Here is a 12,846-nt window from a genome sequence, read left to right as displayed (position 1 = left end):
ATCACGACCACCATCACATCCCTTATTTCAAGTTGTCAGCACATGAATTGGTCTCATGATAAGAATGACAAATGAAATAGAACCAATGTGTTTTTTTTTAATGGTCGTGTGTCTAAGTTTTCTTGAATTTTTGGTCGAGTTTCCATAGGCTTAGCAGACCTACAGTGACTAGATTTTCGGATATTAAGGGATGTCTTCACATTTTTTTTCACCACCAATATCTGGCCTATTGGACCGTCTAATCTGGTTCGGGATCTGTTCTGGCATTAAGCGGTTTCAACCCCCTCCCGATCGCAGTTGCGAGGGACTGAACAGTGGTCTTCCCTATCAAATCCAGTGTCAAACACCACTGGACCAACTAACGATTAACTCAATTCTTTTCTTTTTTTTTTTATTTATGTTGGTTTTTCCTCTACTTTTACATTTTTAATTCATTTTATGTCAATTCACATTTATTTGCTGTCGTGTGTGTTAGGGACTTTGAACTACTTTTTTTATATGTTGTATTTTCTTGAGGTGAGAAATATTTTTAGGGCTAGATATTGTATACTTGAAATAGCCTTTTGTCAGTCTTTATATAAGAAAATTAGGGTTTTAAGACCTAAAATATTATCCTGCCCCCTGTAATTGTGACAAATGTTGTCTGATGGCAGTGCGACAATGTACATATCCCTTCCGGATGGTAATTGTCTGTAATTAGAATGTGTCAATTGTATTGCGTGCTTTGTCAAATATAGATCCGGTAACCCGGTCCATTTTGCGAATGAGCTCTTGGCCCAGTCCAAAATATATATTATTCAAATAATATGGATTAAATTTTATAAAATTTATGCGCCTACTGATAGTTGTGTTTTTCATTTCAATTGATTATTTAGATTTTTTATTTATTTCATATTGAGTTGCTTTATTAACTCACTTAATTATAAAACTTTGGTCATCTGTGTTATTTAATGTGGATTTTTTTTTGTTGCACTAATTTAGATTATGTATTACATTTTGTATTATTTTAAAATTTTGTGTGATATGAATTTTGTAGATATAATGGCACACTCATGAACGGTATAACCAACCGACGTTGATCGTTAGATGTATTTTGTGTGTATGGTCATAATCAAATTTTTTGATTTGTTGCATTAATTCAAATATGTGTAACTTTTTTTTTTATCATCTCTAAATTCCGTGCGACGCACGGGTACTAACTAGTTTTATAACAAATTAAATATAATTATTTTGCAATGGTAATTTTATTATTACATATGAGATATATCATATATTTATTTAGCTTATCTAACATATATAATTGAGTTATTTATTTGATTATGATTCATATAAAAAATTTAACTTGTTTATTTTCTCATGATGTTTATTTAAAATTATATAAAGTTATTTGATTACTTATTTATAAAATTTAAAGTATTACAAATTAATTTATAAAAATAAAATTGTTTTGCAAGGGTAATTTTATCATTTAAGTATGTTATAAAATGAGAGAATATGTATTGAAAACATGATATGATAGTTATCATGTTTGTTATCCTGTGTGCACCAAACACATTATAGGATAACTGTTATCCTCCTTATATCTTATCCTATTCTTATTCTGTTTTATATCATATCTTGTCATTATCCTATCCTGCGCACCAAACGAGCCCTCAAATTTTTTATTGTCCAGTAAGTGTTTAAAAACTGGACCGACCGGTCGGACTGGGAACCGGAGCCTGTCCGGTCTGGTTCATATATTGGATCGGCCATGTAGTTGGACCAGTTGGAACCGGAAAAAACCGGAGAAACCGGTGAACCAGCGGTTTCCCTAAACCGACAGTTTGATTACACCCGTTTTTTTCGCCCAAAATGACGTCGTTTTGTTGTTTTTTTTTTGGGTTCAAGATATCGTTTTGTTTTTATTAATAATTAAAAAAAATAGAAAAAACTAGTAGTTATAAGATGCATCAATTTTTCTCTAAATAAAGACACTACACTGGAATTGGAGAAGAAGATAAAGAAGTTGAAAGAGAAAATAAGAAAAACAAGATGATAAAATAGTTTTGGTAATCTCATACATGTCTTTAGCACACATTAACAAGAGAAAATGACAAAAGAAGATCAAGACAAAGAAGGTGAAAGAATGATGTTGATGTTGTCACATGCCATGAGAACTCAGAAGGGAGAGAGGAGAGAAAGAGGAATACGGCGGCTTGCTAGTGTGGAAAAGAAACTAACATGAGTTTTTGTTGACAGGATGTAGTAAACTTTTTGATAAAAAAAATGTAGTTTTATTTTATTTTTATTGTTTTTGGTAGACGTAGTTTTATTTTATTTAGTATCTATCAAAGTGTGTCTTTTTAATAATAATACGCTCTGTTTGACCTACTTATTTTGTACTTTTCTACTTCTCTTTAAAAGGAATAGAGAAGTATAAAATTGTATTTGGCCTTATTTCTCCTTAAAATAATTATAGAAATAAAGTAAAGAAGTAGAAAAATAGAAAATAAGTAGGGCTAAACGGGGCCTAAGGGGGGTGTATTTAATTGTCTTAATTGAATACCACAAGATTTATTTAACTTTTATAAAAGTTTTGATTAAATACCACAAGACTTTTTAATCATAAAAAAGTCTTTTAAAATTCATTGAAATCTCAATTGAATACACCCCCTAAGTAACAATGAAAGATCTAAGAAAAAAAAGTAAAAATGATATTTTTTAACTATATAGTGACCGATTCAATAACTATCTAGAGACCGGTTCATTCCACCGATTTAATCCGGTTTGTCATGCGGTTCGACCAGTGACTCAGTGGTTCGACCAATGAACCAGTAAACCAGTACCCTCACCGGTTCGATGTGCAGTCCGGTTTTTAAAACATTGTGTCCAGTAACCTAGTGGCTAGAAATTCCATCCTTAAATGTGGATAAACGAAATGACCGGAGTTCGAACCCGAACCTCTGTATATATAATATAATATCTCTATCAACTGAGCTAAATTCACTAGACTTCTACTATAATGTAATAATGTTCTTTTTTCTTGATAGAAAATTACAAATGTTCCGCCAGTTATTATCTTTCTTTATATGGTGAGAAGAAAATGAATTTGATCTTACCTGAAAAAACAGAAAATTGTTTGACATATTCATGCTATTGGTTGAGACAGAGCCACGTACGTACAAATAACTAAGGTGGTTGGAGAATACGAATCAAGATATGCCATGTCTTTAATTCCACGTTTAGATCCTTTTGAAATTGAAAGAGAATATATAATCATCATTTGCCCCTCGTTTTTATTACTTGACTTTTCTTATTCACTTTCTTGCATACTTGAGTACACTTTAGTTAAACTGTCCAAAATCAATTTGGGACATTTGGGGTTTAAAATCGTCGAGAAAAAATATAATTGGCGGGTACATAACCACCCCACGTGGACCATTAAGTTCAGTATATGAGGTCTTAGTATAGGTTTGAAGCTTAGTAAAAAACGATAAATTCTACCTGAAGTCAGAGTTAGGACTAGTTTGAGGCACACATGACAGCTTGCGACACATTGAGGGGTAAGGATACCTAAGTTTTAACGGAAAAGTTGAACCGACTGGGGCGAGGATATTTAAGCAGAGTAAGGCAACCTAAACTAGGCTCTGACCAGTTTGTAATAAAAATAGGGAACGAGTGCTTCTGAACCTATTTTATAAGACTAATCCAGATAGAGGGGAACAAGGGAATAATTAACCACCAAGCAGGAGTAAGAGAGGGATTCGAAAACACTTAACCACCCCACGTGGACACACACACACCTTTACTTTATTTTTCAGTAATTTATTTTCCTGCAATTTTCTTTTACCCGCATAACTCTCTCTAAACAATAAAGCGAATGCAAAACTATCTAAATTCCTAAGCGAAACTAGTAATTTTGGTACAATCCCCGTGAAGAACGATAACTTATCACATTATTACTTGGTTGCGATTCTTTGCACTTGCAAAGCCACCATCACTGGTATAAAAAAAACACTTAAAAAAGAATGGAGGAAGGATGTTTCAATATCTTAATTTAATAAAATTTACCACGATTAAGACAAGATTGGGAAAAATTAAGGTCCGAAGTTATGAAGCCCCGATACGTGACACGATACCGATACGATACGACACCGATACGGCGATACAAATTTTTTTTCAAAATTCCCGATACGAAATGGCCGGGATACGTTATTTAAAAATTAAATTTAAAATTAAATATATATGAATGCACAATATATAAACATAACTAAAATCGATAATGATAAAAAAATTAACACTCAAATTTAGCAAACAAGTGACAATTATATATCTTAAGTTAAGTACTACCCAAAAAGAGGGTGGGATGAGTAGCTCAACTAGTTAAGCTAGTTGAACTATGGGTTAAGGAGTTGATGATCCATGGTTCAAGTCCTTGTCCTGGCAAAGAGAAAAACTAAGATAACAATATAATATACTAACAATTTGCTTATAAAAAAAAAGTACTACCCAAAAAAGACATAGTTGGTAACATCACACTCTAACCTTCAATACTTAAGAGGAAACACGAATTGTATCAATTTCATTTCCTACGTTTCCATCATCAAAGAGCATTAATTGCCCGATACTTTTCCGATACGCGTATCGGAGAAGTATCCGACGCGTATGATGTAGACCTTTTTGCTGACATTCTATATATATGGTTATATATGAGAAATAGATGGTCATGTTAAGAATCGATGAATTTAAATGGATGTAGACCTTTTTGTTGAGATTCTATATATATGAGAAATAGATGTTTATGTTAAGAATTGATGAATATATATATATTTTAAAAAAAAAAAAACAAAAACGTCAGCTTTTAGCAGACGCTATGTAATTCAAAAATTAATATATAACATCCATCAAGGGCAGACTCTACAGTTAGAGTCTGCCAAAGTGGACTCTACCAGTGACGTTTTATAATGCAAATATATATCTGTAGCGTCTATCACAAGTCGATGCTAGTAGCGTCTGCCTTATGTACATGTTAGTAGTGTCCCCTTGGCGTCTAACATGATAGATGCTAAATAGCGTCTACTGGACGCAACTGTCTAGCTTCAAGCATTTAAGCGTCTATCACGACACAGACGCTAAGTAGACGCTAAGAACTACGTAGCGTCCGTTTTTGGCCATTTAACATCTCATTTAGGCCGACGCTAAAAAGCAGTTTTGTTGTAGTGATCGGTTAATTTTTTTAAAATAATATTAATTTCCGATATTTCTACAATCCGTGTATCGGAAAATATCAGACGAGTATCGATATCGATTACGTATCAGACACGATACTTCACCATTTTTAGAGTATCAGGGCTTCACAGTGAAGCCTTTAAAGTTTCTCATGCAAGGACAAAAACATGGTATAATAAAACTAAATTTATTTGTAAAAAAGATACACCATATGCAAACGACAATTCACGGTATAAAACTAACTATAGATGTCCAATAAATGCATCTAAAGTGGAAGAAATAAACAATCCTTAATTTCAACGTTTATGATAAGACTATAGATATAACATTAAGATCCTCTCAAGTGAAACATTTTTTGAAGTAATGTTTTAGATTTAGAACCTTGAAAAATAAAAAAGAGACTTTTGTCATTTAAAAAATGGAAAAAAAGTTGTGTGACTCTGTTTCAGTATATCGGCACTTGATGGTAGTTCTTTTTTTTTCGGCGGCTTCATTCACCTATCAGTATTCAGTGGAACACATTAATCCGATCTATAGGTAGCTCTTTTCGTGACCCAACTCTCAATGAAAGCACCAATCGTTAAGACTAGTCCAATAAGTGAGAGAGCCTCATGGCTTAAGTACTACATTGAGCACTTTGGAATACTCGATGTGGAATTCCTAACAGAATTGAGATTAAAGACTGTATTAGAAAAGTTGACAGAAAAAAAAATTGAAAGATCCCTTCCCTTTTATGTGTATCACAAAAAAAAAAAGAGTAGAAAAGAATATATATTCCCTATAAATCTCACTTTTCTCTTATTCTTAGTTCTGTTATATTTTTAGTCTCTTAAGTATACAATTGTACAATTTTAGTCTATAATTTCCACCCTTGGTTCAATTCATAGATCCCCTAATTTTTCTCACATATTTTCTTATTTTTAGTTTCTCAAATATGAAAAATACCCACTTATGACTTCATATATAAGTAAAAAAAAAGCACTATATATGTTAGTTTAAATTTAGACAAATATATATATGTATAGTTTTTATATCTATTGTTTTCGGGACATTTTAGTAAAAATATTATATTAAAAAAATAACTAGTTTAAAGACCCGTGGACACGGGTCCATTGACTTTTATTTTATATATAAGTTTGTCATTATATTAAGGTAGAAAATTCATTTATAATTAAATATTTAAAAAATTATTATATAATATTGTTAAAATATAATAAGTTGAATTATTGTGTTTTTTCTTGTAAATTTATTTATTCAATATTTTATGTTTCAGTGATAAATAATGGTCCCGTGTATATTTTTAATAAAAAGTTATAAATTTTATTATGAATATTTAGGGTAGTTTATTAAGTACTAAGTTTGATACTACTTAACTTTGTTAAAATCTAAGATAGTAATATTGTTTATGTTTCTTTTCTTTTCCTGATGAAAAATATTGTTTATATTTTTTTTATAAAGTATTTTTTTTATTAATTATTTCTATATTCTTATTTTTACGTGGTTTCTTCTTATTTTTTTATATTCTTTCTATAATTTTTTTATTTACTAAACTTTCTATAGTTTTTTTTATTGTTTTTTTTTCCTATTTTTATGCATATAGATTGTTCTGTTTTTTTTTTTTTTTGTATATATAATTTGTTTTGTTTCTAATTTTAACTATGTCATTTTTTTTTGTATTTATCTTATATTTTTTCTATATATTTGTTTTTTTTTTATTTATCTTATATTTTTTCTATATAATTTTTTTACAGTGAAATTACAGTGAAGGATATAAAACTTGCAACGTGGTTAAAAGCAATAAGAATAATTTATGAACTTTGGTAGTAATCGATTTTAATATATTATAGTAATAGATTTGTTATATTTTGAAAAAATAAACCGTACAAATTTTAAGACTGTTTTACTAGATTTAGTTTTTCATATTGAAAACAATTTTGATAATTTATTTTAAGTCTCCCAATCACATGATTAAAAGTGGACCTAAACTTTTTTTGTCTTATATTTTGACATGAAGTAAATGTGCATAATATATACCAATATTACTTTCCTATTAGTACTTTGGTTTATTTATAAATGCCTTCTCACTTGACATAAGTTCAAACCAAACCAAACAAGTTCTTCAAATTAAACACAACATTAATTACCATGAAGAACTCACAATTCAACTTCAATGCTCGTTCTATATCCTTCAAATTCAACAATTTTTTCATTCAACTTTGTTATTTCATTATCCTTTCTCTATTTGGTTACTTGGGTCTCAAGCTTTCAAATCCAAGATCTTCTTTTAGACCCAATGACTTAGATCTTTTTTACACTTCTGTTTCTGCCTCCACTGTTTCTAGCATGACATCAATAGAAATGGAAGTTTTCTCTAATTTTCAGCTCATTCTTCTTACCTTTCTTATGTTCGTCGGTGGTGAAGTTTTTACTTCCATGCTTCAACTTTTTCTTGATAGGTTCTTCAGTTTCACACAAAAAAATCACTGTCTCAAAAATGAATGTAGTAGTATTAATAATAATAATAATAATAATAATTATCCTCCAATTAAGATTAGTCAAATTGAACTTGGTTTAGTTTCTATGCCTCAATCAGAAAACCAAACACAAAGTGATAATAACAATAAAGACAAAATTAAGTATAATTCTCTTAGGTATTTAAGTTATGTAGTTTTGGGTTACCTTATGTTGGTTCATTTTTTTGGTTTTAGTTTGGTCACTTTGTACATAGCCAATATACCAAGTGCTAAAAATGTACTAAAAAACAAAGGTATCAAGATAGAAACATTTTCTTTATTTACTATAGTTTCCACATTTGCAAGTTGTGGATATGTACCAACAAATGAGAACATGATAGTTTTCAAGAAGAATTCAGGACTTCTACTTCTTATTCTTCCACATATACTTTTAGGTAATACCCTTTACCCACCATGTTTAAGGCTTTTCATAAAGGTTTTGAAAAGTGTTACTAAAAGAGAAGAATTCTCTTACTTGTTGAAGAATTCAAAGGAAATGGGTTATGACCATTTGCTCTCTAGTATTCATTGTTGGCTTCTTGTTGTTACGGTATTTGGTTTCAATGTGATTCAATTTGTATTGTTCTGTTCCATGGAGTGGAATTCAAAGATTATGGAGGGTCTTAATCTCTATGAGAAAGTGGTTGCGTCTTTGTTTCAAGTTACAAACGCTAGACATACTGGTGAATCTGTTTTCGATCTCTCTACTATCTCGTCAGCCATATTGGTGATCTTCGTCGTCATGATGTAAGTTTCTCTTTTTCGTTTCTTAACGCTACATTATTTTCAAGGCCGGCTCCGACTATTTGGAGGCTCGGCTTCCACTACATTATTGTCAAGTGTAGGTGACAAAAGCTTTTTCTTGAGTGAAAGTATACTAGATGAATAAACTCATACTTGAGGGAGAAGCTGTTGAAAGTGTGAGTAAACTTTCTCACATTTAATCAAAATATACATGTTAAACCCACTTGGGTTGGTCTAGTGATATTGACTTGAAACCTGAGAGCGTGCTCCTCCTTAAGGTCTCAGGTTCGATTCTCTCTAGTGCCAATTTAGGAGGGCTAATTTAGCTTCTTTTTAAAAAAAAACAAAATATACATGTTAAAAATCAAAGAAGTGGGAAAATCCGGCGCTCACACCTTAAAGTTTTTGGTAAAAAAATTTGACATCCAAATAATTTATATTTTTCTTATTAGTCTAATGTAAAGATCTTCTCATGATTTTAGTCCCCCCTCATAAACTTAACACACCAACAATGCTTGGTGAATGTTATATGTGCACAAAGGTGAGAGAATAGTTCAAACGCCCTTATTGGCCTGTCGTTTGAGGTTGAAGGAATTAAAAAACAAAACTTAGAAAAGTCAATGGTTCTTAGCTATGACAAAAAAGAGTGTTGCCTATAATATGAGTAGTGTGTGGATCACTAAAACCAGAAAATTATTGATTAAAATCCATTTTACAATCGTCTTGAAAATTATTGACTAAAAAATAAAAAACTAAATTAGATAATCGGTCCCTTACCTTATTTATTGGTTTCATATTGGTCCCTTAACTAATTAACGTTACAAATTAGTCCTTAACTTTCATTTTGTTTGTCATATTAGTCATTTCAACTTGGTAAAGATAAGTGTTCTCGTACAAAATGATTATTGACGGGTTTTTTTTTTTCTCAACAAACCACTCATTTCAGTGTGTTATGTGGTCACATTAGTAGCCACGTAAACAAAGTTAAAGTTTCTTTTAGAAAAACTAACGCAAATGACTAGTATGACAAACAAAATTAAAGTTAATGAATTAATTTGTAATATTAATTAGTTAAATGACCAATATAAAACCAATAAATAAGTTAAGAAATCCATTGTCCAGTTTAGCCAAAATAATATCATACCATATGTTTATTTTATTTTGTTTTGGAACTTTCAAGAAATAGAATTTGAACTAGCATGGCATGATGGCGACAAAACATGGTGGTTTTTTCATATGTTCGGTAGCACTAATCGATGTTTACCATATAGATGTATATATAATTTCTTCTTCTATAATTTCATGACAAGATGTATAACTGATTTCTTAGTAGGCATCCATTGTGTGCTTAAACGCAATTAATTCTTTCTCACATATGCTTAGGTTTTCCACTTAATTGTTTAATTACGTACATCAATCTTCTTTCGCCAATAATTTCGATAAATTTGTCATCTACCTAGCTAGCTACATGTTCTGTTTTTTTTTTTTTAACTAAGTTAAAAGACCTTGCTAATTCAAAATTGGACAGAAACATTTTATTGTACATGTATATATAATATATATTTCCTATTTTGGCAAATTCTATGTAGAAATAATTGTGACTAGTCTTTCACTATTCACCGTTTTTCTCTAATAATCTAATGTTTAAAATTGTACATGTTAAGATGAATAAATAGTCGTAACAGTGTTCGAACACTAGTCCTACATATTACATGCAATTTTCCTATATGTTCACAAATTTGTTACCACCTTCTTCTTTTTTTGTCAAGTAGTCTGGTGGGAGTATCACAAGTTCAAACTCCGGTCTTGCAATGTTCCCACCAATGAAACTATGCTCATTGGGACATTTCCACCGTATTACTACCGGATAAAATGTGATAATATGTGAAGTGACATATTGTTCTAATGAAATAAATCAAACTTGTACATGGTAAAATATTTAGTTACTTGTGGACATTATACAAAAAACCTTCAAATTTATTTTTACAATGATCATGAAACAAATTTGCTTTGCATAAATTCTGTTTTCCCACTTACATGGAGGATGGAACTAGAATATAATCATAGATTTGACGACTCCATCAACAAGACAAATTCTGATATATGTGTGTAAAAGCAATTATACGAATTATGGAATTTCTTTATATAAAAAAAAAAAAGTTTGATAATGCAACTTTGTTTGATCAAACAAACACTTTCTAGATAAAACTCGAATCAAATCAAATCAATTCAATGAGTACATCTGTTAAAAATAAACTAAACTTTTTATATATTCTACTTTTATGGGGTATCAGTATCACTACTGAGTTTGAAATTTGGTTACAATTAACAGGTATCTCCCACCATACACAACATTTTTACCTGTAAGGGACCACAAGAGTATTGATGTGAAGAGATCAGAACAAAAAAGCTTAGTGGAGTGTCTTGTCTTCTCTCAACTATCTTACTTGGTTATTTTCATTATTCTCATTTGCATCACTGAGAGACAAAGCTTAAAAGAGGATCCCCTCAACTTCAATGTCTTGAATATCACACTAGAAGTCATCAGGCAAGCCAACTTTCTCTCTAATTATCTTTTGTGCTACAATATTTATTTTTGAGATATCATTAATTATGAACCACAAACACATATACGAACACCGGACCCTGACACTGGTAATAATTTGAAAAAATTGACATAACTAAGTGTGATCATAAGTGTCGGTGACGCTGTCCGACATCGACACGACTAATTTGAGGAGTAAGCGTCTTAAAATTTGGGTTTGACATAACTCAACCTTACAAAATTAATTTGTAAAATGAGGATTGTCTCTCACTTATAAACTCATTTCGGCCACATCTCTTCCAATAAGCGACTCTTAGCACCTCTACTCATGCCTAGAGTTGAACATCCTAATCATAAGCATGACCTGATTGGCTCAAAAGCGAAAATCTGATAGCAGAAGGAACGACAAATTTTGGATAGATTCTAATATCATCTTAGAATTTAGGTTGAGTTAACTCAACCATATAAAACTGACTTATAATTAAGGTGAAAATTATTTCTACTTGTAAACTTGATCATGTTCAGACTTTATCTCATCTAAAGTAGGACTCTTAATTAATCGATGTTGTTGAGAGTTATTATTTTACATTTCTACTATTGTATATTAATTCTTTCAAAATCTGATATCATCTTAGAATTTAGGTCATATAAAACTGACTTATAAGGTGAAATTATACCATCTTAGAATTTAGGTTGAGTTAACTCAACCATATAAAACTGATTTATAAGGTGAAAATTATTTCTACTTGTAAACTCGATCATGTTCAGACTTTATCTCATCTAAAGTAGGACTCTTAATTAATCAATGTTGTTGAGATTAATTCTTTCAAAAAGGTTGGTCACTACACAAATACATTAAGAATTTGGGTGCTTTCTTTCTAAGTATGGACCTAAAAAAAGTTACATGAGCATACCATTTTTAGTATAACACCATATTATTCTAAATTTTTATTTATAAAATCCACTATTTTGTTAAAAATGGTAAAGGTCAACATTTTGAAACTAGACTTAATATGCAAGGTATTAATGAATAAGATTGTGATGAAATGATATGCAGTGGTTATGGGAACGTAGGGTTCTCAACAGGATATAGCTGTTCAAGGCAATTGAAACCTGATTCAATGTGCAAAGATTCATGGATTGGATTTTCAGGTAGGTGGAGTACACAAGGAAAGTTTATACTTATCTTGATAATGTTCTTTGGGAGGCTCAAGAAATTCAATATGAATGGAGGCAAAGCCTGGCACCTGTCCTAGCATAATATTATCAAGCTAGCTAGCATATATATATATATATATATGTGTGTAATTAATTATTAATTAATAATTAGTATATTTTGTGCTCAAAAGCAGAGCTGCATGCATGTGTGATATAATAATGTAGTTTTAGACCTAATTAAGGTTGTGACACAAGCCACATGCATGATGCATATATAACATCATGGGCCATATGTAGATCGAATAATGTATATCTGTGGTTCAGTTTTCAATCTTTTTAAGCGTCATACATTTAAGGATTTTTAAGTTTTATAGCTAACAAATAAGTATTTAAATTTTTAATTTATTGAACTGTTATATTTCCAAAGTTCTAACTTCTGTTACAAAAGTGCTAACATGACCATTAACTTGCACTAAAAGCGGCTTCTTATTATTTGGAAGCCAAAACGCAATGTACATTACCGCCTCACTAAGTTACTTCAGTGTTTTTGTAATGGATTTGAAGGGTAACAATGCAATAAATTTAAAAGTTAAAGGACTTATCTGTTACAGACACAAAACGTAGGACCTCTGAATATATTTGGCCATCTTTTTATGATCAGATAGTGTAAACAGGCCG

The 12,846-nt window shown here is 30.7% G+C and overlaps 1 protein-coding gene across 2 annotated transcripts; it reads left to right on the top strand.

The window, feature by feature from the left end:
• Positions 1 to 7,282: 7,282 nt before the first annotated feature.
• LOC123906700 (sodium transporter HKT1-like) lies at positions 7,283 to 12,526 on the top strand. 2 transcript variants are annotated; one of them, XM_045956673.1, is made up of 3 exons: positions 7,283 to 8,468; positions 10,798 to 11,013; positions 12,163 to 12,526. In XM_045956673.1, the coding sequence occupies exons 1-3, from the start codon at positions 7,354 to 7,356 to the stop codon at positions 12,164 to 12,166; spliced, it is 1,335 nt and encodes a 444-aa protein (XP_045812629.1). In that variant the 5' UTR covers positions 7,283 to 7,353; the 3' UTR covers positions 12,167 to 12,526. The 2 variants fall into 2 exon arrangements, with proteins under 2 accessions (XP_045812629.1, XP_045812628.1); XM_045956672.1 differs by having other exon boundaries at positions 12,068 to 12,526.
• Positions 12,527 to 12,846: the final 320 nt, after the last annotated feature.

The sequence above is a fragment of the Trifolium pratense genome, linkage group LG2, assembly GCF_020283565.1.
Source record: "Trifolium pratense cultivar HEN17-A07 linkage group LG2, ARS_RC_1.1, whole genome shotgun sequence".
NCBI classification, from domain to species: domain Eukaryota; kingdom Viridiplantae; phylum Streptophyta; class Magnoliopsida; order Fabales; family Fabaceae; genus Trifolium; species Trifolium pratense.
This window is presented reverse-complemented; position numbering and strand designations above follow the sequence as displayed.